General features: G+C 55.7%; 3 protein-coding genes across 18 annotated transcripts; all 3 read left to right on the top strand.

Annotated features, from left to right (window-relative positions):
- Window positions 1-684: 684 nt before the first annotated feature.
- On the top strand, window positions 685-10907 carry LOC119130113 (trichohyalin-like). Of its 15 annotated transcripts, none has more exons than XM_037263693.1 (22): window positions 685-847; window positions 1396-1548; window positions 1644-1784; window positions 1952-2029; window positions 2183-2253; window positions 2323-2464; window positions 2551-2657; window positions 2742-2933; window positions 3003-3057; window positions 3419-3532; window positions 3606-3709; window positions 3873-4467; window positions 4579-4610; window positions 4674-5415; window positions 5560-5756; window positions 5828-6014; window positions 6117-6292; window positions 6366-6484; window positions 6570-7990; window positions 8187-8243; window positions 8323-9201; window positions 10114-10907. In XM_037263693.1, exons 2-22 carry the CDS (start codon window positions 1408-1410, stop codon window positions 10405-10407), a joined length of 5844 nt encoding a protein of 1947 aa, XP_037119588.1. In that variant the 5' UTR covers window positions 685-847; window positions 1396-1407; the 3' UTR covers window positions 10408-10907. The 15 variants fall into 15 exon arrangements, with proteins under 15 accessions (XP_037119588.1, XP_037119595.1, XP_037119589.1 ...); XM_037263700.1 differs by having other exon boundaries at window positions 4579-4881; window positions 5125-5415; XM_037263694.1 differs by having other exon boundaries at window positions 4579-5415; window positions 5828-5876; window positions 5943-6014.
- A 241-nt stretch (window positions 10908-11148) lies between these two features.
- LOC119130138 (semaphorin-6D-like) lies at window positions 11149-20013 on the top strand. Of its 2 annotated transcripts, none has more exons than XM_037263801.1 (21): window positions 11149-11432; window positions 14473-14671; window positions 14737-14851; window positions 14926-14983; window positions 15073-15129; window positions 15200-15301; window positions 15376-15466; window positions 15539-15661; window positions 15912-16000; window positions 16070-16159; window positions 16270-16397; window positions 16497-16628; window positions 16758-16913; window positions 17024-17197; window positions 17285-17428; window positions 17546-17623; window positions 17709-17764; window positions 17843-17893; window positions 18163-18410; window positions 18473-18601; window positions 18727-20013. In XM_037263801.1, exons 2-21 carry the CDS (start codon window positions 14569-14571, stop codon window positions 19453-19455), a joined length of 2853 nt encoding a protein of 950 aa, XP_037119696.1. In that variant the 5' UTR covers window positions 11149-11432; window positions 14473-14568; the 3' UTR covers window positions 19456-20013. The 2 variants fall into 2 exon arrangements, with proteins under 2 accessions (XP_037119696.1, XP_037119695.1); XM_037263800.1 differs by having other exon boundaries at window positions 11150-11432; window positions 17840-17893.
- Window positions 20014-20135: 122 nt separating this feature from the next.
- On the top strand, window positions 20136-25044 carry LOC119130225 (carcinoembryonic antigen-related cell adhesion molecule 1-like). The gene is made up of 10 exons (XM_037263976.1): window positions 20136-20291; window positions 20377-20712; window positions 21602-21762; window positions 21841-21967; window positions 22094-22372; window positions 22573-22866; window positions 23088-23342; window positions 23413-23530; window positions 23772-23811; window positions 24209-25044. The coding sequence occupies exons 1-9, from the start codon at window positions 20240-20242 to the stop codon at window positions 23788-23790; spliced, it is 1641 nt and encodes a 546-aa protein (XP_037119871.1). The 5' UTR covers window positions 20136-20239; the 3' UTR covers window positions 23791-23811; window positions 24209-25044.
- The last annotated feature ends 608 nt before the right edge of the window (window positions 25045-25652 follow it).

Below are 25652 nucleotides of genomic sequence, written 5' to 3'. Positions count from 1 at the left end.
GTGTGCCCTGCGATCGGCTGGCAACCGGTTCAGGGTGTCCCCCGCCTACTGCCCGATGACGGCTGGGATAGGCTCCAGCACTCCCGCGACCCCCGTGGGGACTAAGCGGTTCAGAAAATGGATGGATGGATGAATAAAATAATTATAATCGGCAGCGGTAGCTCGTATTAACAATTGCGATGCCGGCTGTGTTTTAACTGTCCTGTGCGTCAAAAACTCGTGCCCTCACCAGGTTTGAGAAGTCACGTTACCGCCGAACAAATGCTGCATTCGGACAAAATGGGACTTTTCCCTCTTCCAGCTAAGAAAAGTGCACTCGAACACCCGTCAATGGTGACCGCGTGGAGACTCAGTCCATGAATGGCAAATCTTGCAACACTATAAAAATATATTTAGCTTTATTTATTATTACATTAGTTTACTGATTCAAAATAACCTCATACAACACAGCGTGATTTCCACAGACTGCGTGAAGATATGCTATTCGTGCATGAAGTGATTTGGTGAAATAATGAATTGCTTTGAAGATACGAGATGTCTTCATATAAATTGTGGAAATTGTGAGTAAGGTTTCTTTGAGGTCAAAATGTGTAATAAACGAGAATAAGAAGAAAAATAACAATCGGTCGGAATCAGCTGTCTTTGGTGTTAACATTAGCCTCGAACGTTCTGAGGTAGGAACTGGGAAAATCCGACTTTCCTCGAATGCAGCATTATGTCCGTGCTTCCTTTAAGTAAGCTAACAACACAAAAGGAAGCTGCGAAAAACAAGCGCGACAAGAACAACTTTGAGCGACACGCTGACAACTTGTTGTGAGCCGAGTGCAGCGACGCTTGCCTTCGACGGGTAAATTAATTTTTTTAACAAAAACTTTACTCGCTGCACGACTTCGGGTTAGCAAGCTGCTGATGCTGAGCTATTAGCCCGCTGCTCCAAACTTCTGCAACTCCCTTGCAACATTTTTATTTCAATATATTCGTTTCGAGACTGATAATTTAATCTTGGATGGGCCATGAAAAGGAAAGAGTGCATAGTGCACGTATTTGGACACACTAGTGCAGTATGAAAGACTGCTAAAGTGCAGTTATGACCAGTGTTTCGCCATCTTTGTACAACAGAATGTTTTATGCAAAGCCGACCTCGTAATATACGGCAGGGTATAAACAACAATATAAAGGCAAATATAGATAATGACTGATGCAACAAATTGTATGTGAGAGATGTTGAGAGTGAGTTCATCTCACTTGATAAACAGCAGTTTGACAAGTGAAGAATTGTTGAATTAAAAAAAGTGTCAAAGCTGTTTATTAGTCCACTTTGCCTAATGTCAATGAAGAATACAAAATGCCACAGACGGCCTAACAAATAAGAGCGCACCCATCTGTGCCTTTCAGCTGACGGCCGCCATGAACCCGCAGCCGCCCATCGGCTGGCGGCGGGAGAGGGTGGAGCTCCTGCAGGAAGTGCGCCTGCTGCAGGAAGATCTGGCCGAGAGTCGGGCAGAGAGGGAGGAGCTGGCGTCCAGGGCCAGGGCACTCGACCAGAGGGTGAGCGTGCCCGCCGCCGCCTCTACTTCCTTCCTTCTCTCTCTCTCTCTGGCTGTCTCTTCCTCAACTCTCCGTTGTTGTCATTCTCTTTCCAGCTGGAGCGGTCAGTGTCTCCCCGGCTGTCCGGCAGCCGTCCCGAGGATGAGGAGGAGCGGCGAGAGAGGAGGAGGCGTGACAGGGAGGCCCGGGAGAGGGAGGCCCGACAGGCCCTCCTCGTGCACCGATTGCAGAACAAGGTGGAGCGCACACGCAAACCTGTGTGCGTACGTGTGTGTGGTGGGGCGGGGGGGGGGGGGGGGGGGGGGTGCGCGTGAATACCACTAGCGCTGCTAATGCTGCTAACGCTGCTAACGCTGCTAACGCTGCTAACGCTGCTAACGCTGCTAACGCTGCTCTCGTGCAGGTGATGGAGTACAGAGAGCGATGTCAGAGTTTGGAGTTGCAACTGAAGGCCGGCCACAGCCAGCTGATGAGCACGCAGGTGGGGGGGTGCGCTGAGTTCAGGTTTTTTGTCCAAGTGTCGTGACCTGGATTAAGCAAGATATACGTAAATGATCAAAGTACTACTACAATATCTCGGAGTAGCCTTTCAGTACGACAACTGCTGTCTATCACTTGTTTGCATGTTTTGTAGATAAGTATCAGGAGGGACAGCTCCGAGTCGCTGGAGAACGCCCTCATCAGCCTGGAGGAGGAACAGCAAAGGTGCGTGCTGCCATGCTTGCTCTGTTTCGCGTGGGTATGCGTCTGCCTTCTAGCTTGTTGCGTTTTCAGGGCAACTGGCCTGGCTCAGACAGCCTCCGTCCTGCGGCAGCAGCTGAGCCGATTGGAGCGGGCGAACCGGGTGCTGATGGAGCGCATCCGCGAGCTGGAAGAGGAGCAGCGTCGGGCGTCCCGTTGGCAGACGGAGCCACAGGTGTGCCAGTCGACTCCTTTGGGCGCGCGCCACCACCCGGCGTTTCCTCTGTTGTGATGGAACCATGTGTGGGTGCGTGCATGCAGAGCGTGTCAAGCAAGCTGGCTGAACATCAGGATCAGCTCTGGTGCGTGTGGAGGTGCGCCATGTCACTCAGGCAACACTGTCGCGCCCTCCGAACTTCCGCTGACAGGTTTGTGGATGCTGGCGTAGAAATGTGCCCCACGATGTTGTTTTGGTGTGTGCCGTCAATGTAATCGTGCGTGTGCGTTTTTAGGGATCTGCTGGAGATGAGGACGGAGCTGTCCCATCTGTCCTTGTCCCTTCAGTCCAGCTGCGACTCCACCTCCTTGCGGCTCATCAAAATGTACCGGCTGTCGGCTGCGCCGGTCTCCCCGCCCCCGTCTGCCTCATCCGGTCTCGGGACACTGACGCTGGGCGAGCTGCGGGAGACGGCGTCGGAGGACAGGTTGGCTTTCACTCTTATCCCGCGGACTTCGGCGTGAGGCTTGACGGTGCGGTGTCTTGTGTCTTTCAGGATGCGGGACGGCGAGGGTGCGCCAGAAGATGTGGCGCGGGCTGTCGGCAAGCTGGTGACTAGCGCTCGCCGGCTGTCTGGTGGCTGTTTGGCAAGCGCCGCTTGGCCTCGTGGCCTCGTTGAGTTTTGAGAACAAGTGAACGACGTGGTGGATTTGTATAGAACGGACGGCAAGACGTCGTGGGGTTTGCCAGCAAGTGCACCTTCCCAAATGTCACGTTGTTGTTGTCTGTGAGCTCTTGTTGCTCTCTTGCGCGCGAACGGTCATGCGATGACCTCCATGGTCTTGTCGTTGGTGAAATTGGCCATGGGGTCGTGTCTTTCTTGGCAAACGGCCACCAGATGAGCAGCTACGTTTTGTCATTTGATGAATGGTCAGTGAGCACCTGTGTACCATGTTCTTGTCGCCGGGCCAGTGTAGCCTGTTGAACGTGAGCGCCCCGTCGCAGTCGGTCCTCCATTGGGACTCCCTGTTGCGAGTCCTCTGGCAGACGGAGAGCGCCTTGCAGTGGAGACAGCAGGAACTGCAGGTATGTCTCACGCGGCAGCATCAGTGCTAGGGCAGGGTCCGGAATGAGTCGGGGGCGCTGTTGTCTTTGTCAGAAGGCGGAGCTTAGTGTGCGGCGGTTGGCCGAGGAGAAGGCCCAGCTGCAAATACGAGTGGAGCAACTGCAGGACGACCAGCTCAAGCGACAGCAACCCGACAGGTCAGCGGCCGACGGGCGTCTCCTCACGCTTGTCTTGCTCTCAGGGCTAGCTCTTTTGTAAGGCCCGAAAACAAGCGAGACCTATTTGCTGTTGACTTTCCTCTTCACGGTTTGGGCCTTTTATGATGCTCATTCTCATGACGTTTTCTGGCACGTTTTGCAGTCAGTCAACATTTGGGCCAGAGGCGGACCTTTGCACCAGGAAGGAGACAAAGAAGGCGCTGCGGAGGGAGGAAGAGGAGGTGCTCAGCAAGGAGGCGGAGCTACGCAACAGAGTCGCAGACTTGTGTCAAGAAAAGGAGGATGTATGCAAGAGAGAGGAGGAGGTGCACAGCAAGGAGGAGGAGCTCCGACAACAAGAGAAGGGGCTGCACAATCGAGAGGAGGAGCTGCTGAGGCGGGAGCAGGAGCAACAAACCAGAGAGGAAGTGCTGCACAACCGAGAGGAGGAGCTGCTGAGGAGGGAGCAGGAGCAGCAGAAGAGCGAGGAGGAAGTGCAAAAGAGGGAGGGGCATCTGCATAGGGGAAAAGAGGAGGTTCACAAAGCACAACAAGAGCTCCAGAGGAGAGAAGAGGAGGCGCTAAGGAGGGAGGGGCATCTGCAGAAGAGAGCCGAAGAGTTGCAAAAGACAGAACAAGTGCTGCACAAAAGAGAAGGGGAGGTCCTACAAAGGGAGCAGGAGCTTCAGGAAAAAGAGGAGCAGACCAGAGAGGAGGAGGTGCAGAGAGCACAGCAGGCCCTACAAACAAGAGATGAAGTAGCGGAGCTACGCAACAGAGTCGCAGACTTGTGTCAAGAAAAGGAGGATGGATGCAAGAGAGAGGAGGAGGTGCACAGCAAGGAGGAGGAGCTCCGACAACAAGAGAAGGGGCTGCACAATCGAGAGGAGGAGCTGCTGAGGCGGGAGCAGGAGCAACAAACCAGAGAGGAAGTGCTGCACAACCGACAGGAGGAGCTGCTGAGAAGGGATCAGGAGCAGCAGAAGAGCAAGGAGGAGGTGCAAAAGAGAGAGGAGCATCTGCAGAAGAGAGCCCAAGAGTTGCAAAAGACAGAACAAGTGCTGCACAAAAGAGAAGGGGAGGTCCTACAAAGGGAGCAGGAGCTTCAGGAAAAAGAGGAGCAGACCAGAGAGGAGGTGCAGAGAGGACAGCAGGCTTTACAGACGAGAGAAGTGCTGCACAACCGAGAGGATGCGCTGCTGAGGAGGGAGCAGGAGCAGCAAAAAAGCGAGGAGGAAGTGCAAAAGAGGGAGGGGCATCTGCAGAAGCGAGCACAAGAGCTGCAAAAGACAGAGCAAGTGCTGCACAAAAGAGAAAGGGATGTCCTACAACGGGAGCAGGAGCTTCAGGAGAAACAGGAGCAAATCAAAGAGGAGGAGGTGCACAGGGCACAGCAGGAGCTGCAGACCAGAGAGGAAGTGCTGCACAACCGAGAGGATGAGCTGCTGAAGAGGGAGCAGGAGCAGCAGAAGAGCGAGGAAGAAGTGCAAAAGAGGGAGGGGCATCTGCAGAGGGGAAAAGAGGAGGTGCACAAAGCACGACAAGAGCTACAGAGGAGAGAAGAGGAGGCGCTAAGGAAGGAGTGGCAACTGCAGAAGAGAGCGCAAGAGTTGCAAAAGACAGAGCAAGTGCTGCACAAAAGAGAAAGGGATGTCCTACAACGGGAGCAGGAGCTTCAGGAGAAACAGGAGCAAATCAAAGAGGAGGTGCACAGGGCACAGCAGGAGCTGCAGACCAGAGAGGAAGTGCTGCACAACCGAGAGGATGAGCTGCTGAAGAGGGAGCAGGAGCAGCAGAAGAGCGAGGAAGAAGTGCAAAAGAGGGAGGGGCATCTGCAGAGGGGAAAAGAGGAGGTGCACAAAGCACGACAAGAGCTACATAGGAGAGAAGAGGAGTCGCTAAGGAAGGAGGGGCAACTGCAGAAGAGAGCACAAGAGTTGCAAAAGACAGAGCAAGAGCTGCACAAAAGAGAAAGGGAGGTCCTTCAAAGGAAGCAAGAGCTTCAGGAGAAACAGGAGCAGAGCAGAGAGAAGGAGGTGCAGGAGAGGTATGAGGAGGCGGGCTCGTCGGGGTTGGCTGTTGAGCGCTTATGTGACTGGCGGTGCTTTGGCGTCATAGTTTGGATGCCGTACTGCTGCCAAGGGAGACCGCCATCGCGGACGTGAAGGTGACCTCCAGCCGGCGCTTGAGTCGTGGCGTGGGTGTGCCCACGCTGACGCACCTTGTCCGACAGCGGGCTCCACAACCAGAAGAGCTGGCCAGGGCAGAAGAAGAAGCAGCGCCCATCAGAGATGCCCTCCTAGAGGTACGTCCGCTGATGATTTTCGAAGCGCACATTTTCAAGCGCGGCCACTGTCGGAGCTCTCAAAACGAGTCTCATGTGCCATGCGCTCTCTAACCCTCCCAGCATGCGTCCATGCTGCGTGAGCTGAAGGAGGCGCGGGAGGAGCTGCGCCTGGCGAGCGAGGAGCTGGCCGGTACGGGACGCGCACGCACTGAGGAGCAGCGTAGGGAGAGCAGCAGGTTGCAGGAGGCGCTGGACGCTCTGCGCGCACAGCGGGAGCTGGACCAGCAGGAGCTCAGGTACAGCCAGCCGCACGCCCAACCGGGAGCGCCTGAGGACCTTAAGAAGGACCTTTGCTGATCGCCTCATCAGGAGCAGCTCGGTGTCCCTGCGGGAGCGGGTGGAGGAGCAGCAGACGCAGATGTGGCGCGCCAACGAGGAGCGAAGCCACCTTGCCGCACGCATGCGCACCATGCAGGAGGCGATGACCGGTCCATCTTTGCTATTTTTCCTCATCTAGTCTACTCCTCCTCACCGTTCCTCCCTCGCTCACAATTCGTCTTTGTTCTCTGCCAGACGAGCTCCAGTGTCTGCGCGTGGAGCTGCACGGCGTCATCTCCTTCCAGAAGGAGCGAGAAGAGGCCTGGAAACACGAGCGGGATCAGCTCATGCAGAAGTCGCGAAGCGACATCGGGAAGGCGGAAACAGTGAGCGTATCACTGAATGAAGAGCGACTCCATGAGGTGACAGAGGACAAGGAGACGGAGAACCTGTGGAGGCGCGTGGAAGGCCTGCAGGAGGTAATCCCGGCGTCCGAGCCAAAGAACACGCCGGTGGAGGAAGGACAAAGGAAGCAAGTAGAGGAGGACGCCACGGGCAAGGAGGTAGAGATGCTGAGAAGACGTGTGGCAGGACTACTGAAGGAACTGAAGGAGTGGGAGCAGCAGGTGGAGCAACTCAAGGACAAGTTGGCTACCAAGGACGGGCAACTGGAGAGCCAAAGGAAGCGTGTGGAAGGCCTGCTGAAGGAAATGAAGGAGACGGAGCAGCAGCTCAGGCAGGAGGTGGCATCCAAGGAGCAGAAAGCTTTGGCCGCAGAAGAAGAAAAGCGCCGGCTGGAGGAGGACGCTCAGGGCAGGGAGGCGGCGTTCCGCTCTCGCATTTCCCTGCTGGTTAAGGAGAAGCAGGACGTGCTGGTGCTGCTGAAGGAAATGAAGGAATTTGAGAAGCAGCTCAGGCGAGAGGTGGCATCCAAGGAGCAGAAAGCTCTGGCCGCAGAAGAAGAAAAGCAGCGGCTGGAGGAGGACACCCGGGGCAGGGAGGCGGCACTGTGCTCTCACATCGCCCTGCTGGAAAAGGAGAAGCAGGATGTGCTGGTACTCAAGAAGGAGCAGGTGAGACAAGTCCAAGAGAAGGAGGAGCAAACCAGGGAGCTTCGCGAGGCTGAAGGAAAGTTGAAGGAAAAGGAGCTCAGGGTGGCGGAGTTGGAGATCCTGCTGGCCAAATCCCAGCAGAAGAGACACCAGGAGGAGGAGGCTCGGGACGCCGCCGAGCAAAGGATGGTCGCTGTGCTCGAGGAGCACGCAGAGGAGCTGCGCCAGCTGAAAAGCATGCTTCGAAAGCAGGGGGAGGAGGTGCACGAGGTGACCACAAGCATGCAGGAGGCGCCAGATGAGGAGCGGCAGAAGGAGCGGCAGAAGGAGCTGCAAAGGAGCGGCCATGACCGCAGGAGGTTCCCACAAGGTCGCTGTGAACAAATCCAAAAGGAACTGCAAATCCAACCTCACGAGTCCCAAGCGCCAGAGGAACAGAGGAGGACAGAAGAGGAGGACATTGGCAAAGACCAATGGCGACGGGAGGACGATGGCCCAGAGGAGACGCGGGAGGACGAGGAAGGGAGCGCACCGAGGCGAGTGGCTCAGCGCCAAAGAGGTGCGGGACGAGAGCAGGCGGGCAGGCGGGCAGAGATGCTCGACGTCACTACCCTGCAGGAACAGGCAAGCGCATCCAGATCAACGAATTTGTTTCATCAACCAATCTCGGGTCAAAAAAAAAATCGAAATAAAGGCAAAAAATTATTTACAATAATATATATTATATTATTCCATATTGCAACAAATAAAAAGTGCTGCACTGCATTTTCCGGGCAGCGCAGTGGTGCTAACGCTGCGCTGCCTTCCCTTTTATCCACAGGTGAGGGACAGCGAGGAGAAGGAAGTTCGGGAGGAGACGAGGAGGACGTCCCTACAGGTAGGATGTGCGGGCGGTTTCAACGGCGATTCCGTCCACGCTCCTATTTGTCAATTGACGCCTCTGCTTTATGTGCCAGGAGAGTCACCAAGAGGGTGAGCATCTGAGGAACGCTGCGGGGAGGACTGAGGACAGGGAAGACGAGGAGCGGGAGAGGAGGAGCAAAGCAGGAGAACGATGGAGCCCGGAGGAGGTGCAGAGGAAGAGTGAGGAAGATAGTGAGGAGGCTATGAAAACACAGGAGACGTGGAGGAAGGAGAAGGAGGAGTGCTCAGAAGAGGAGCACATTGGGAGCAGAAGGAGCTCCCGGCAGAAGCAGCACCAGCTCAAGGAGGAGCTGCGGCAGGGGTTGCGGCACGAACTGCGGCCGGAGTTGCGGCACGAACTGCGGCCGGAGCTGCAGCAGGAACTGCGGCCGGAGCTGCGGCAGGAACTGCAACAGGACCTGCAGCAGGAGCTGCAACAGAAGCTGCGGCTGGAACTGCGGCAGGAGCTGCAACAGGAGCTGCAGCCGGAGCTGCAGAAAGAGCTGCGCCTGGAGCTGCGCCTGGAGCTGCGCCTGGAGCTGCGCCTGGAGCTGCAACAGGAGCTGCGCCTGGAGCTGCAACAGGAGCTGCGCCTGGAGCTGCAACAGGAGCTGCGCCTGGAGCTGCAACAGGAGCTGCGCCTGGAGCTGCAACAGGAGCTGCAACAGGAGCTGCGCCTGGAGCTGCAGCAGAAGTTGCGCCAGGAGCTGCAACAGGAGGTGCAACAGGAGCTGCGGCAGAAGCTACGGCCTGAGCTGAAGCAAGAGCTGCAACAGAAGCTAAGGCAGGAACTGCGGCTGGAGTTGCAACAGAAGCTGCGACAGGAGCTGCGACAGGAGCTGCGGCAGGAGCTACGGCAGGAGCTGCGGCAGGAGCTGCGGCAGGAGCTGCATCAGGAGCTGAGGAGCGAGCACAGACCAACGCAGGCTCAGGTAAGACGATGGGCTCGTCACACTTATGAGAGCGCCTTCTCGAGGCCAAAACAAGTGTTACGTGCTTGTGCCTAAACCTGATTTCACCGTGTGAATTGATCTCTCCCATAAGAAAAGCAAAGCAGTGGTGGCATTTTTCAAAATCGCCCTTTGAAAAAGTCTCCAAAGTCTGTCAGTGAACACAAGGTCAATACGAGGTGCGCCGACCAACCCCAAAACGGCACGCAAACCAAACTCCCCACCAGGGCTGTGGACTCGGACTCGGGGACTCGGACTCGGTCGGACTCGGTCATTTTTGCCGGACTCGGACTCGGTGCTGATTTTGACCGAGTCCACCGAGTCCGACAATAAAAAAAATACGTTCAATTTTATTTTCATCATGCTGCTGAGAATGCGCGTAGGAATACTGTCCACAGCCCTGCTTACGATCAATGCGGCCGAGGTTGATGGCTCCACATCGACGTAGAGCGCCTGTTTTCCGGGCTCAAGTTTATCATGTCTGATCAGCGCGGCGCGATGAAGGCTGACTTGGTTGAGGCGATTTTGTTCCTAAGAACAAACTCAAGTCGTTGAATTGAAACTTGAAAGTATCTGTTTATTGTATTCGTTTATATGTTTAAAAAGACAAAGCCATCACAAAACTGTTGTAATTATTTAGATTTTGATCTAAATTAGCCTTGAATAAAGACTAAGCAGTCACATGTATTAACAGAAAAAATGGACAGCCGGACTCGGACTCGGTGGTCAAGAGGCCGGACTCGGACTCGGTGCAAAAATCCGACCGAGTCCACAGCCCTGCCCAAAACAACCGAAAAGAAGACATCCGTTTCAAGCCACTTAATGCTCCGATTTAGGGTTTGACAGGGTTTATTTAGGGTTTAATTTCTTTCTGCCGCTGCTCTCTCGCCAAAGGTGGACGGCGGAGACGAGGAGCGGGCCCGTGTCCGAGCCCAGCCTTGGCAGGGGGCGGAGGCCCAGCGCTCGGAGGGGGGCGGAGCTCGACTGCTTCTGCTGCACAGCCGCGTGGCCCAGCTGGAAATCAAACTGGAGCGGTCGCAGGGCAAGAAAGGCAAGCTCAAGCAGCACAACCGCAACCTCAAGATGGAAAGAGACGCACTCAGGCAGGGACGCAAAGCGCAAGCGAGTGCGTCGGCCGGACACCCGAAAACGGAAAGCAAATGCAGGACGGCTCAGTCCCTCAGGTGAGCCGCCCACAGGTGGCGCCGGACGGGCACCGTCCATCCTTTGCGCCTTACTGTTGGACCGCAGCCCAAGGGAGGAGGAGCTACTAACCTCGACGTTCCACCCACCCTGACGAGCGACCTGGTTTGCCCACCCGACCTGGCGTCGGTCAAGTCATCGCAAAGAAAGCCTGTGTATTGATCGCCGTCAGCGGGCTTACTTCCCTCATCACACAGCAGCCACCTGCAGTTCCTAAAATGGCCGCTCCAATTCCCTTTGCCACTCGTTGCGCTTGCAGTTTGCAAAGGGAGGCTAGCGAGCTGCGCCTTCACACGGGCACAATCTGTCTCTTGTTTCATCTTGAGAGACATTTTGATCATTAAATGTAACTCCGAGACATTTTCCGAACAGGATTTGCAGCAGAGGTCAACTTTTTTTTCTCAGCATGCACTGAACTGCACTGTTGCTGCGGCAAGACCAAATCATGCAACTTAAATTAAAAAAAAAACTTTTATAAACATAAATATGCTTTTTTGTTTTTCTTTTTGATAAATTGTTAACAGTCTCAGAAAAGCAAACTCCAAGTAATGACCAGTTTACAGTTGTCATGTGAATGCAATAAAAAATATGGCTACTTCATTTTGTTTAACCGTGTCAATAAAATTGATAAGCAACGGATCAATCATCGGTTGCTCAATCAGCGAAAAGCCTCAGAGGGGGTGGAGTCGGGCTCCCGTCGTCGCCACCTATAATTGGCCGTGCGTATCGGGGGCGTGGCCTGTACCGGGAGACGCCGGGTGGCGGTCTGAAGAGATTATCACTTGCGGGCACCTTTTGTTTCCGATGCCGCTCCGTTTCCTGCGGCTTTTCGGGCGTCTTTATCGCTCCCTGTTGCTATCGTGACGTCGAGGCGCTCGATAGCGCTGGATCGTGCTCGCGCGCCGAAAACCTGCTCGTGGACTACCAAGCGCCTTGCAAGCGGTGTAGCTGTGCGTGTGTGCCTGCATGCCCGCCCGATGCTTCGCTGCGGGGGACGTGCACGCGCAGAGGTGAGTTCGACCGGTGTGAAGGTGGAAGGAACCACACGTTTAGAAGGCTGTCAATCATACTCGGCGAAGCTGTCAACCAAGTGACGTCACGCCAGTTTAATGACGTCATTGAGGGGTGCGGGTCAGCCCACTTCGCGTCCTCAGTAAGGAGTAGGCGTTTTGTTTTACAGGTCAATTGACCATGACCTTATAAGGAGGCGGGTTATACTTCACAGCATAAACGTGTTATTGTGTGCGTCTGTTAGGGAAGAAAGTAATGAAGCGCACTTGTAAGCTCCCAAATGTTTTATTGGTCAGACTTGAATGATCAATGATCAAAGTCATTGATTGAGATCAGTGTCTTCATTTGACTTGGTTTTTCATCAGCTTCCTGTGGCGCTTGGGTGACAGGAGATGCTCTGAGTAAACACACAAAGTCACACGTTTGTGGCAACAAACAGCCGTAAAATAGGAACACACGAGCTAAATTGGACCTGTATGGAGGAAGAAGGCAGGGCTTTTATTTGTTCTCTGAATGGTCGATGAGTTGTCAGTGAGTTGCACGTGTGTATGCGACGATCAAGTGCAGGGGGAGAATGAGCGACGTGTGGTTGGCGGTTGGGTTTCGAAGCCCCGAGGAATGCCACTTAGGCACTTGTTGGAGGGGAGGGAAGAAGCGCAAGTCCAAATGTGGACTCCCCTTTCTCACGTGTCAGGGCATCACAGGAAGCTTGGTAAGGTCAGCAGCCAAGTAATGTGTGTGGTGGGGGTCAGCGTGGCTGACCCTGCACTAGTAACTTCCCCTGACTGCCTTAATTACCCACAAACCCCGTGCCCCCACTGACATAGCGGAGGTGGGTTGTCTGTCTGGATGAAATCCCCTGAAGTCGCACCCCGTTTTCCAACACTCTTTATCCCTTGACAACCACCCACAACCTCCTCCTCTGCTATGTGTGCGTGTGTGTGTGTGCCTGTGTGTGTGTGTACTTCCCGCTGCCGTCATTCGGCCGATCACGATGAAGGAATCAGCCCTTGTGGGCGGGGCCACTGACGTTACCATGAGAGGCCGGCACATTGGTGACATGGAGGCAGCGCATTCTTTGGTCCCTCTCTCGCACTCTCTCATCCTTCCTTCCTTCCTTCCTTCCTTCCTTCCTTCCTTCCTTCCTTCCTTCCTTCCTTCCTTCCTTCCTTCCTTCCTTCCTTCCTTCCTTCCTTCCTTCCTTCCTTCCTTCCTTCCTTCCTTTCCTTCCTTTCCTTCCTTCCTTTCCTTCCTTCCTTCCCTTCCTTCCTTGCTTCCTCCCTCCCTCCCTGTTTCCCTCCCTCCCTCCCTTCTAGCCACCCTTCACTTTCTTAGACAATTTTCTTTCTTTGCCTTTTTCCTTCCTAGTGAGGAAGTCCTTCCTAGTCTTGGTCCTTCCTTCTTCGCTCGCTTGGTCTCAGACGCCTCCTCCCTCGCTTGCTTGTTTTCCCCACCAGGTTTTGGCATGGTGTGTTGCTGAAAGATTCCATGTTCCTTACAAATCCTCATTGATGATTGTGTGCGCGCGCGCGTGCGTATGAAGATTTAAGCAGCTCAATTCTCATGCGCGGGCTGATCCATTAATTAGCTTAAGTGGCTCCTTCCCGGCCTTCCTTTGTTTTTCGTCCTCTTCCATCCCCTCTTTCCTCGCTTCCTTGCTTACTTCCCGTTGTTGACAAATGTCGTCGTCTTTCACTTGATGCAAGTTCGAGAGAATCAGCAAAGCAGGCTTCTGAGATTTGCCGCAAATGAATGAACTCCACCCGCAAAAGCATTTATTGATTTTATGCAATGTGTGGGAGTGGAGCCACGCCGGTGGCGCAGGTGACCCCTGACCTCGCTTGGCCACTTAGCTCCATTTCGATGCGAGCAAATCCAAACATCTTTGTGCTTAGCCCTCCTCCACATCCTCCTCATCTTCCTCCCCCTCCTTCTCAGGTGGGCGGTTGCTATGCCGGTAACCGGTTGCCAGGCTGCATGTCATGTGACTTAGTTTGCGCCGAGTCATCATTGCCTGGATTGTCGCGGGCGGACAGGGAGTCCCTTCCTTCAAAGTGTTTCTCGCGGCTCGGCAAAATGCATCGTTCGCTTTTTTTCCTATGAGTGGAATCAAGTCACATCTTTGGAATCCTTGGACAATCGTGAGACTTATTGGCTGAAAACAGAAAGCGCTCGCTCGCCTTGTCGCTGCTCGCGTCGAGATGGCGGCGCGCAGCACGGTTGAAAGGACAATAAATTAATGCAAAAATCAAGAATTCGAATCAAAGACGATTTCACTCCACCTTGATTGCTCTTTCTTCCACTTTAGTCATGTGAGGATTTGACCTCAAGACAGACGGGGATTAGCTTCCAAGTCCTGCACGTCGTTTTGTATGTGTGCGTGGGAGTGGAGGTGGGGTCTTTGGGGGTCCCGCTGCGCCGTCACATCTCAGTTAATCGGATCCCGTTGGGCTTTTTCAGGTTTAGATGTAACCTCGCTGTCTCATCCTCGTCCCACGTTTCCCGCTAATACCCACCGTGCTCAGCGGGGCATGCAGGCCAAAAACGTCTGTCGCTTGTGTCCCGATGAGTAAAAAGCAGGTCAAAGGTCAGCGGGACGCGAGTTACCGCAAGCAGATGGCACAGCTGACGCGAGTGCGCCGCTAATGCAGCAGATGAGCTCCAGAAGATTAATGCGGGCTTCTTCTTTTTACCATGAAACGACAGAGGGAGGGAGGGATGTCAACAAAGTCACCAGGAAGTAGAACGATCTGGACAGTCGCCATGGAGACCAGCTAGCCAACCGAGGCCTCTGCCCCGTTCACACTTCCTGTTAGCTGACATTCTAGAAATGTTTGCGCTTTCTCACGTGTCACCCAGCGAGCCGCGGCTGTTACCATGGCAACCCCACGACGGAAGGGAACCGAATCGGTCTCTTGTGAATCCAATCCACAAAAGTTTGTAATCGATAGCCAGGCCGAGTAGTTTGTCCCCACACTGACGATTGAAATGCTGTCACACCCTCTCACACACAAAACACACTCTGACGTATGTCTCCAGTATACAGAAATCACTGGCTTGCGGGAGATGGCCCGCCTCCCGTTTGCTGTTTGGTCCGAGCCGCCGCTGATGAGCGTGTGACCCCGCCCCCACGCCATGGCCCTGGGCGAGCGGCCACCGTTGCTGCTCCTGCTCGCTTCCTGCTTCCTGCATGCCTCGTCCTTCCCACGAGACCTGCAAGCCATCAGCCTGCTGGACGGTGAGTCGGCCGGGCGCGTCGCGCTTCTTTGCGGCTCAACTGCCATGTGGCCTGTCGTCCGTCAGAGTCGGGACGCTTGCCGGTATTCTCGAGTCTGCTGCGGGATGACGCCAATGGCCGGCCGGGTCTCCGCTTCCAGAGGATGACGCGCGTCAACCGCATGCTCTTCATCACCGCCAGGTCACTCACGCTTGCGAGTGTTGCTGCTGACTCGGCACACAAACACTCGCTCACATCTGTGCTTTCTGTGTTAGGGATCACGTGTTTGCCGTAAACCTGACGACGGCAGCTGAGGCCTTCGTACCTCAGACGGTGAGTTGCGTACGGGATCCGTTCCCCCGGCCGATGTCTCTCTCTCTCGCAGCAGGAGAGGCTAACGTGCACGTGCGTTTGTGTTGCAGACGCTGACGTGGCGCGCCGCCGACGTGAGCAAGTGCGCCGTGCGGGGGAATGACGGCGTGAGTTCCACAATGTTGTGCGCTTCGTCTTGAGCTCGTCTTAGCCACATGCTAACGGCCGTTTTGTCAGGACGAGTGTTACAACTACATCAAAGTGTTGGTGCCGCGCGACGACGAGACGCTGTTTGTGTGCGGGACCAACGCCTTCAACCCGGCGTGCCGCAACTACAAGGTAGCCGCTCGCCGTGACCTCGGCAACCCCGAAGCGCCACCCGGCGGCAGTGACTTTTGGGTTTTGCGCGGCAGACGAGCACGTTGGAACAGGTGGGCTCGGACCTGCCGGGTCAGGCGCGCTGTCCCTTCGAGTCAAGCCAGTCCAACGCCGGGACATTCGCCGGTAACTTCAACCTGTCCATCGGCATTCCTGCCGTTTTGCCCGTCCCGTCCATGATCTCTGACCCTCACCCAGGTGGAGATTTCTACTCGGCCACCGTGACCGACTTCCTGGCCAGCGATGCCGTCATCTACCGCAGCCTGGGAGACGGCCGGCCCGTCCTCAGAACCGTCAAGTACGACTCCAAGTGGCTTCGAGGTGGGTCGGCGTGTCCTTGCCTCACGTCAAGACGTGACATCATCATTCCCTGACCGGCACTTGACGTCATATTACATCTTCCACACGACATCCCACGTCATCATATTTTATCGTCTTGACAGCACAAGACATTGTCACGTGACATGACCTCATCACCACCACATGACCTGAACGTGACATTATCATCTTACAAGCCGACATGACAAATAGTTGACGTCAGATATGAAACCATGACGCTAATGTGCGGCAGAGCCTCGCTTCCTGCACGCCGTGGACTACGGGAGCCACGTCTACTTTTTCCTGAGCGAGATCGCGGCGGAGTACACCACCTTGGGGAAGGTATGTGTCCGTCGGTTGCTGCCGATCTGGTGCCGTGACCGGACGCCGTGACCGGGCGCCTGTCGCCAGGTTGTCTTTTCTCGGGTGGCCAGAGTCTGCAAGAATGACAACGGCGGCTCGCCGAGAGTCCTGGACAAGCACTGGACCTCCTTCCTTAAGGTGAGCCCAGGATACATACGAGAAAGTGTGTTTCTGTGCGTGTGACCGAAAACGGGTAGCGTCGAGCGGATATATGGCCAAAAGTCCAGACCGCTATTCGATCTTGCCAGGCCCGCCTGAACTGTTCTCTTCCCGGAGATTCTCTCTTCTACTTTGATGTGCTCCAATCACTGACCGGCGTTCTGCAGATCAATGGACGTCCCGCCGTGTTGGCTGTCTTCACCACGCAGGCTAACAGGTCCGTGCTAGGCTAATGGTTGGGTGCTAACCAAAACCGCTGGCTCCGTGCTCGGCTAGCGGCGACTAACTAGGAATTGAGCGACTTTGCGTGGCGCAGCATTCCGGGTTCGGCGGTGTGCGCGTTCTACATGGACGAGGTGGAGAAAGTGTTTGGAGGCAAGTTCAAGGAGCAACGTGGCAGCGACTCGGCGTGGATGGCCGTGGCGGACGACGCTGTGCCCGAGCCGCGGTGAGGTCAATTGAGGGCCTTGCTCACTGGCCTTGAGTTTAATTGGCTAATTTATGTTGGACATCTAAAGTAATTTCACAACGCCAGGATTTCTTTTTCCAACTAGTATTTCCAAATGTGCAACTGCAGGCCCGGCTCGTGCGCGGGCGACGGGCCAGCCGCCAACTTCAAATCTTCTGCGGATTTCCCGGACGAGACGCTGGCGTTCATCAAATCTTTTCCACTGATGGACGGTGCCGTGCCTGCTGTCAACCGGCGGCCACTTTACACCAGGACCGCCAGCAGGTAGGAGCCGAGGTTGAGACCTTTATTTTGTTGAACTTTTGTAGGAGTTCATGGCGGCCGATAAGCGCCTCGAGTCTTGTGGTTAGCTAACTAGCCTCCGCCACCGGCAGGTTCAAGCTGACGCAGATCGTGGCTGATGTTTCGGCGGGTCCGCACAAGGAGCGCACGGTGGTGTTCTTGGGCTCCGAGGACGGCCGAGTGGCTAAGGTTCTGGCTGCCACGCTTCCCCATGACACCTTTGGCTCCAAACTCCTGGAGGACATTGACGTATACGACCCCGACAAGTGAGCACCGCTGCCCGAAACCGCTGACCCCAACCGAAGCCAAACATGGTAAAAAGGCGCTTGTGTCCGGATCTAAAACATCCTCAGGTGTGACCCTGGTGTCCGGGAGGGGGACCGCAGGATTTTGGGCCTGGAGCTGGACAAGGAGCACCACGCCTTGTTTGTGGCGTTCAGCAGCTGTCTGGTGCGCGTGCCGCTCAGCCGATGCCAACGGCACGGTGCCTGTAAAAGGTGAGCTTTGACGCTTGCGAGGCAGAGGCGAGTGCGGGAGCTTTCACAATAGAGCTGGTGGTGGCGCTCTGCCCTTCCCTGCCCCGCCCCACCCTGCTCTGCCGTGTTGTCTCCCAGGGCGTGTCTGGCCTCGCGGGACCCCTACTGCATCTGGCTGCGGACAGGAAGGTGTGCTGACATGGCACCCGGGTTCAAGTAGGTGTCACGACTGCCTGATTCCTGGCCGACGAATGGCATTTTCATGTACTGGAGCGCATCGTTGACCAAGTCTTGTGGGCAGGGCGGGATTTGAGCAGGACATCGAGGGGGACCACTCCAATATGGCCCCGTGTCAAGGTGAGATGCAGCGCCCCCTTGTGCTTGATCTTGGAGTGTACAAAACATAAAGGTCTCCTTTTGTGTTTTGGGCAGCGGTCATCTCGGCGGCCTCTGGTAACCGGGAAACGCCCTCCGACTCGGCTTACGGTAAGGCCCGCCTTCCACTGCTGCCGTCCCATTAGTAACAGCGCCTCCGCTGGACAGAAACGGTACTAAGATTTTGATGTCAAAAAATGCTTTTTCACGATTGTGATTGAGACGATAAGTGACGTTGGGAGCCCATGTTGAGTCGCTGTAAAAGGTTCTGAGAAGCAACAGATATTAAAACCCAAATGAGGTGCAGGCATGCATGACTTTGCCAGCCGGCCAACATGCGTGTGGCTCGGCGCTTGACGGTGCCTGCCGCCTGGTTTCAGGCGTGCTTGGTGCAGCAGCCGTGGATGAAGACTCGGCGTCTGGCGTCCACTACACTCTGCTGATCGCCTGCGCGCTGCTGGCGTTCTTGCTGGGCGCCGCCTCGTCGGGCCTTCTGGCGTCGCGCTTCTGCGGCGGCGCCCATCAGAAGGGGAAGTTGGACAAAGACCTGGAGGCCTCGCTGCCCCACGCCTTGTCGCTGCACTCGCTTGCCAAGCTGAGCGGACTCCTGGACACCACCGCGCCCAAGGTGAGTGGGAAGCCAAACAGGAAGCGAGCAGCAACGTGTGACGCCAGCTTCGTACCCCTTAGGAGGACAAAACGGTCGAGTCGCAGTGCCCCGAGACGTGTGGATCCTTCATCCCCGAGGGCCGAGCAACTGATGCCCTGACCGCGTGCCACCGGCTTGCTGAGGCCGAGCCCCAAGTTGGCCTGACGCAGGTAGGCGGCACTGACTTGAGTCACAGTTGTTAAGGAAAAAAAGATGATGAGCTGCGTTCGACTTGGAGGCCCGCCTCATAGTTCAAAGGTGCATTTCAAATTCTGATTGTCGTCCATCCCGGCAGGCGGCCAGCGACCTGTCGGCTCTTCCCACGGCCAACTCGGGCCCGGAACTCCCTTGGCGGAAGACGAGCTCAGAATTCCCTGTGCCAGATGGCCCCGCCTCCTCTGCGGACAGCCCCGCCTCCTTTGCAGCGGTGACGACTGCTGACTGCGTGTCTCCGTCTGTGTTTCCGCCCCCTCATCTCCGTGGCAACGGCCAACCATCCTCTGACGCATCGGACGTGTCTGCGTTGGATGAGCTTCTGAGGCACATCCAGCAGGTCAGCGCCCAGGGTGACGGGGGCATCAGGGTCCTGACGTCCACCTCTCGAGGGCATCCTCACCATCATCTTCATCAGTGTGGCTTGGACCGCAGCCATCACCGTGGCAACCGGCAGCCGGCAACTCAAGCGCTGCCGCTGAATGCTAACGGCGCTATCTTGCGCCAACACGCCATGATCCCGGAGGCTCCGGTCCAGCCCGGAGGTCCCGCCCTCGTTGAGATGGGCGGCGGCCTACCACGCCATCACAGTTTCAACCAGCGGGGGGCGCCGCCACGGCAACGTTTGCTGGCCAGAATGAACACCAGCAGCAGCGGCCCCCCGGCCCCGCGGGTCTGCCTGACGCGTCAGCACAGTTACAGCGAGGGAGTCTGCGTGCAGCGTGGTAACGCTAGCGCCGTGCGCCGTGCTGTCTCTCTCAAGCCCAAAGTGCCGCCCAAACCTTTGTTCCTTCCCGACGCCCGCAATTAGTCAGCGCCCAGACAGTCCCGGTGTTGATGAGTCAGATCGAAGCAAGCGTCCCCAACGCTAACATCACTGCGCCGTTCGTCAGAGTGGACTCAGCCCGCTCCGCATCACGTGAGCGCTCAGTGTTCCCGCACACTACCGGCAGCTTTTGTACCATATTGGTATGTGGAACCTGAGTGGGGCAATTGGGGCGGGGGCTGTGCTGCAATAAGACACAAAGGCACACACTATATGACTTAAACAGTTTACCTCAAGAAAACAAATGTTTCTTAAAAAAAAAAAAAGTGACAAGCTTGGAATGTTTGTAAACAAAAGAACCAGAATGTCACTTTGTATTCAAGCTTTTACACTGAAATCCTAAAAAAAAAGCATAAAAAAAGCAGGAAACTGAAGCTGGCTGCATGTGACCTCCGACCTCTGCTCATTGGTTGAGGAGCTGCAGGGCTCCCAGTGCCGTTAACATGTAGCATTGGTTTTATTTACAGTATAAGCTTAATAACAACGCTCCATATTTATGATGCCGACGTTGTGGTTGGAAGTAAAAGACGTCTCATCTCGCAATTGGTCTCGTTTGCGTTTGTGATCACGTGACAAGACGAACCCATCAGTCGCAGTACTCTGCAAGGCCACTGAGAGAAGCATGAGGACGCTTTGACGTTTGCCAGGCGAGGCCGCACCCCCTCCTCCCCTGCCGAGTGCGCACGCGCGGTCTCACCTGGCTGGGTGTGGCCGCGGACGAGCAAGCGAGGATCAGGCTCAGCATTTCCCTCCGAGCTCCACGACGACCATGACGACGACCCTGACCACGACGATTGTTGCGCTCCTGCTCGTCCTGTCTGGTAAGCAATCCGCTTCCGGTGAGTGACCACGCCACGTGCGGTTCGCTCCGGCTGAGATAGAGGTTGCCCTCCACTCCTCCCGCAGAATGGCAGCGCCTGGAGGCTCGCGACATTCTCCCACCGGGCCCAATGGACGCCGTGGTGGGGAAAAACGTCACCCTGCGGACGCTCCTGCAGTCCCCCAAGTACTTGTTCATCATCTGGAACTTCAACGACGGTCGCGAGCAGATTCACGTGGCCACCCTGGGGGCCCAGGGACTAAAGGTGAACGTGCCCTTCCAGGGGCGCGCGTCCGTGGACGCCAAGAGCGGCGCGCTGTCGCTGAGCGCGCTCACGACGGCCGACAGCGGAGACTTCAGCGTCAACATTTTGAGCGAGGAAGGCGACACCGAGACCGCCGAGATACAGCTGCGCGTGCTCGGTGAGTCGCCGCGACTGGGTTGCTTGGGCTCACTATTGGTCGTCGCACCCAAAAGCTCAAAGCTCTTGAATGGACAGCTACAACGTCTATACAAGAAAAAAAAAAAAGTTTAGCGCCTTATCACATTCAAAGGTGAACTTGTCAATGTGAATTGTGTCACTTTATCCCATGGAAAGTCAGGCTTTTTCGCGGATGTCATCTTGCACAGAAAATAGTGCCATACAAATTTGTCCAGAGTTTGTTGTTCCATACATGTTCAGAAGTTATCAGGTGGTGGGGGCGTCATGTTGTGTTGTGGTCAAAGCCATTCAAAGGCTTTTGTTTCAGGGCAGATGAAAAGGTGGCACGTTTGCCACTGAGCGCTCCATTGCCACGGGGAACCTTTTCTGGGCGGAGGGATCGCTGTGCTTTGGCAGCATTGCAATTCCAAACATTCCGCCGTTGAGCCGTCAGGGTGCGGCCACCTGTTAGGGGTGGTGTCGGTGTGTGTGCGCCACTGTGTTGGGGGAAGGGCGGGGGGGGGCATGTCCCGGTGCCTATCGTTTTCCCTCCGTTCTCACTCCCTGCATACCTGTGTCCAAATGAGGATGACATCACTTCCTGCGCGTGATTCAGGCGTTGAGGGCCCATGCGATGATATTTCCTCGGTGTTTCTCTTCATACCTGTTTGATTCAATGACGACAATGGGCGCCAGACCTACGTGCCACTCACGCCGAGCCGATTGAGCGATCAATATTTGTGAGCCAGTCCAACCCTGCTTTGCCCCAAAAACAGGGAAAACAAAATGAACTTGTTGAAAGAAGGATGGTGGGTGGGGGAAGAAAAAAGCAACAGTGGGGGAAGTGAAGAGCCGCCGTTGCGTTAACGGCACTGTGACTCGCCGCGCAGAGCCTGTGTCGGGCGTCAAGCTGACCGCAAACATGGCTGAGGCGCTGGAGCACAACAGCACAGTGGTCCTGACCTGCAACGCCAAAGGCTCTTTCCTCAACTTCACCTGGCTCAACGGCAGCGTGCCTGTTGTCCCTGGCGGACGGCTTGCTATCCAACAGGTTGGAGGTCACCCCACTGCTCGACGCTCGACTAGGCGCGCCCGTCAACTCTGACCCACGCTCGCCTTTCTCCATCAGGACGAGGCGAGCAGTCGGCTGACCATTGTCGATGTCCTGCGCACCGACCTGACACGACCCATCTACTGCAACGCCACCAACAAACTAGAGACGGAGAAGAGCGCCCCCTTCAGCCTGCCCGTCCACTGTGAGTAGCACGCCGCCGAGCGCGAGCTACGTCAGCGCCCCGATGCAGGCGCTTCAGTCGTGTTCACGACGTGAACATCACGTGACGCGCCTCTCTTGAGTGTGTCACGAGCCCTGCATTGTCCAGATGGTCCGGACGAGGTCACCTTCACGGCTTCCCAAGAGTCGGAGTTTGTGCGGGCCGGTTCCAACTTCAACCTAACGTGCGCCGTGCGCTCCAGTCCACCCGCCACCATCACGTGGTACCAGAACCAGACCCTGATGGAAGACACTGGGCCTGTGCTGCCGCTGCAGGCCGTGGAGCGGCTCCCCCTGTGGCAGCAGATGAGTCACTACACGTGCCAAGCTGCCAACGCCAAGACCCAGCGAGTCGTCACCTCGCGTAGCGTTTCATTCGCTGTCATGAGTGAGTCGACTAAAGCCAAACACAAAGATACGCAGGCGCAAACACTGGCGCAAAGCGCCCACCAGCTAGGTGTGTTGCGGCCCTTCCCTGCTTGTAAACTTTTGTGCTTCTGGAAACCTGCTCGACCGGTGTTGTGTGGGGGAGCGTCAATTCTGCCCTGAAGGGTTTTTCTCTCCACAACGAGTCTCTTGCGTTCGCAGAGCCGGTGTCGGGCGTGCAAATGAGCGGGCCAGCCCAGGGCACGGTCCTGCTGGCCAGCAACAGCTCGGCCAACTTCAGCTGCCGTGCGGCGGAAGGTCCCGTGAGCAGCCGCTTGTGGCTGAAGGACGGCAAGCAGCTGCCGGCGACGGGCGACGAGGGCCGCGTGATGGTGGCGCCCGACGGCACTTGGATCAGCTTGGCGCCGTTGCTCAAGGGGGACAACGGCCGCATCGTGTGCCGCCTGTCCAACGCCGTTAGCACGGAGGAGGCTGCCTACCAGCTGCTCGTCAACTGTGAGTGTTATTTTGTCCGCAGGACAAATTTGTTCGGACTGCAAAATGTCTTTGACCCCAATGAAATTGTTCTTGGTTCTTGACGACAGTTGTTTCTTATCAGAATCATTTTGTTGCTTTTCCTCGAAACAACTTGTTTTGCCAACCTGACGTTCCACGCGACCTTACGTCGTCAACAATGATGCGAGCGAAGGTTTGAGCGACGCAACTTCTCTCTGCAGTCGGCCCCGAGGCGGTGACGGTGAGCGGGCAGAGCGCGGTGGAGGTGGGCGACGCCATCCAACTCAGCTGCTCAGCCGACTCAGTGCCGGCCGCCAACTTCACCTGGAAGTTCAACGCAACGCTGACGGAGATCAAGACGGCCACCTACGCCATCAATCAGGCTGTCTACAAGAACACGGGCACCTACACCTGCCAGGCGCACAACGTCGTCACCGGCAAAAGCGCCACCTTCGTGCACCACCTGTCCGTCAAAGGTGAGACGGCGGTTGCCTCCGCCGCGACCCACCGAAACTTGCTTGGTGCTCACTCGGTGCTCTTGCGCAGAGGAGGGCGCGCTGGATGAAGGCCTATCAGATGGCGCCATCGCCGGCATCATCATTGCCATCCTGGCCGCGTTGGGCGTGGCCATTGGCTTGGTCTTGTACTGCCGGCAGAAAGTTCCGTAAGTGCCGCACAGGCGCGCTATCTGCCGCTCAGCCGCATACACATATACACACACACAGAGCATTAGTATTGCGTCCAATGCAGATGAGCTTGCACGGCCGTTGCAAGAGGTGGCGTGTGCGCCCCGGGCTGTCAAAAGCTGGACCCTCCCCCACAAGCCACCCACCAGCAAACGTATTCTGCTACACACGAGATGATGATGTCATTTCATTTGTTGTGTTTCTTGTGTGTGCCTTTAGGGTGGAGTCGCCATACTAGTGACCTTTGCACGCACTGCCGGTAAGTCTGTCAAACACACGAGTGCGCGTCATTTGGTTAGGAAAGGCAGTTTGGTTGCCGTGGTTACCATTCAAATAGATGTGGCAGCTGAGAAGTTTGTGTTGAGGGGGACACCTCACAATGCGAAACGGGCCGCAATGTTTGCAACGGGCATCGTCATTTCCATGTGTCCAACTTGCGAGATGGATTGCGCGGCGGTGCGTTCCCGAGCCACTCTGCAATTAGAAACAGATGTCGCTTTGCGCTTGCCTCTGCAAATCTTGACAGCGCTGGCAAATCCAGAAAGTCCAAAGCCTGCCAGGCCAGGAGCCTCAGGGCAGGCCAAAGCCTGAACCTGGCTTTGACGTCCGTCATGCCATGTGATGAAAGTGAGTCGTGTGTGTGTGTGTGTGTTTAGGAGATTATGGTCCAAACACGGGCCCTTGTGGCTTTTCCGAGACGCCTCCGTTGGGGAAGCGGTGTGCGCGCATCACGGGAAAGCCACGACGCTCGCCACAATTCGGACGCTCGCCACAACTCGGACGCTCGCCACAACTCGGACGCTGGCCGCAATTTGGACGCTGGCCGCAATTCGGACACTGGCCGCAATTCGGACGCTGGCCATAACATGGACGCTCACCACAACATGGACGCTCACCACAACATGGACGCTCGCCACAATTTGGATGCTCACCACAACTAGGACCCCGGCCACAACACGGCTGCTCACCACAATTTGGACGCTCGCCACAATTTGGACGCTCGCCACAATTTGGACGCTCGCCACAATTAGGACACTTGCCACAATTTGGACGCTCGCCACCATTCGGACGCTTTGTTTGGTTTCGTGGCGGGAATCTCCTCCCATCCTTGTTTGTCTTTGTCGTCTTTGCCACGCCTTGCGACCGCCTCGCTCCCACCGTACTCACCCCTCCCTCCACACTGTGTCAAGACTGGCTGATGAAAAAAACTGCAAGGGTGGATGGCGGGCCCAACTGTGACTTTTGGCGGGAAAAGTGCTTTTATGTTTTTGTAACTGAGTCTGAAATGACTTTGTGTGCGTGTGCGCACTTGAGTATTTATTGTGAAAAAAACTGAAGCTCATCACAGGTCACGCACGTTCATCAGACTGCTAGCGTGACGTTTGACCTTTGCATGAGCTGTCAATCAACATGGACGCGCCTGCGTAGCGTGTGGTTTGCTCCTGCCACCTTTTGATTTCTTGTTTTGTTTTTGTTAAACAGCTGTGCAAAATCTTGTTTTTCTTGTGTCTACTTGTGGGAAAAGAAAAGAATAAAACAAACAAAGTTCACTTTGGTACCAAACTACCCATCAGAGTGTGCGTGTGTGTTTGAAGCGGCCAATCACAGTGCAGGGTAGTGCCTGCGTGCCTTCCCATTGGCGCACGCATGTGGCCGTGGCCAAATTCAAAAGCGGCCGCGTGACGTCAATTGCACCACAACTCACCTGCCCGCGCGCGCACTCCAAGTTCTCGAAAGACAACTGGCAGGCCGCCTTGTTTGGACGTGCTTTATGTGCATTTAGACACTGATTGCGCTGAAGTCGTGTCGAAAGTGACATCACGTGGCCCCAAAAAAATTCTTCCGGGGTTGCGGCCTGTGCAAACGTGTCCCATTGTAAACGTGTGTGTGTGTGTCTGCTCACGTGTGTGTTGTTTTTTGTGTGTGCAACCTCAACTGAGAATGTTGAAATGTTTGCGTCTCAACATGCCGTGCAATCACACTGGAATGTGTGTGTGTGTGTGTGCGTGCGCGCGCGTGTGCGTGCGCGCGCGTGTGTGTGTGTCAGTCAGTCGCCATGACATTGAAAGGGGACATGATGCACAAGATTTGTGGATTTTT

The sequence above is a fragment of the Syngnathus acus genome, chromosome 11 (genome assembly GCF_901709675.1).
Source record: "Syngnathus acus chromosome 11, fSynAcu1.2, whole genome shotgun sequence".
NCBI classification, from domain to species: domain Eukaryota; kingdom Metazoa; phylum Chordata; class Actinopteri; order Syngnathiformes; family Syngnathidae; genus Syngnathus; species Syngnathus acus.
Note: the sequence above shows the minus strand (reverse complement) of the source record. Positions and strands in the feature narration are given on the sequence as shown.

What these genes read in the sequence shown, in the direction of transcription:
- LOC119130113 (XM_037263685.1), top strand. Translation starts at nt 1,408, where the DNA reads ATGAACCCGCAGCCGCCCATCGGCTGGCGGCGGGAGAGGGTGGAGCTC. An exon ending in CTCCGAACTTCCGCTGACAG is followed by an intron (nt 2,658 to 2,741) that starts GTTTGTGGATGC and finishes GTGCGTTTTTAG; the next exon opens with GGATCTGCTGGAGATGAGGA. An exon ending in TCACTACCCTGCAGGAACAG is followed by an intron (nt 7,991 to 8,186) that starts GCAAGCGCATCC and finishes TTTTATCCACAG; the next exon opens with GTGAGGGACAGCGAGGAGAA.
- LOC119130138 (XM_037263800.1), top strand. Translation starts at nt 14,569, where the DNA reads ATGGCCCTGGGCGAGCGGCCACCGTTGCTGCTCCTGCTCGCTTCCTGC. An exon ending in AGTACACCACCTTGGGGAAG is followed by an intron (nt 16,001 to 16,069) that starts GTATGTGTCCGT and finishes GCCTGTCGCCAG; the next exon opens with GTTGTCTTTTCTCGGGTGGC. An exon ending in GACGTATACGACCCCGACAA is followed by an intron (nt 17,198 to 17,284) that starts GTGAGCACCGCT and finishes AAACATCCTCAG; the next exon opens with GTGTGACCCTGGTGTCCGGG.
- LOC119130225 (XM_037263976.1), top strand. Translation starts at nt 20,240, where the DNA reads ATGACGACGACCCTGACCACGACGATTGTTGCGCTCCTGCTCGTCCTG. An exon ending in CGTTTCATTCGCTGTCATGA is followed by an intron (nt 22,373 to 22,572) that starts GTGAGTCGACTA and finishes TTGCGTTCGCAG; the next exon opens with AGCCGGTGTCGGGCGTGCAA. An exon ending in GCACCACCTGTCCGTCAAAG is followed by an intron (nt 23,343 to 23,412) that starts GTGAGACGGCGG and finishes GCTCTTGCGCAG; the next exon opens with AGGAGGGCGCGCTGGATGAA.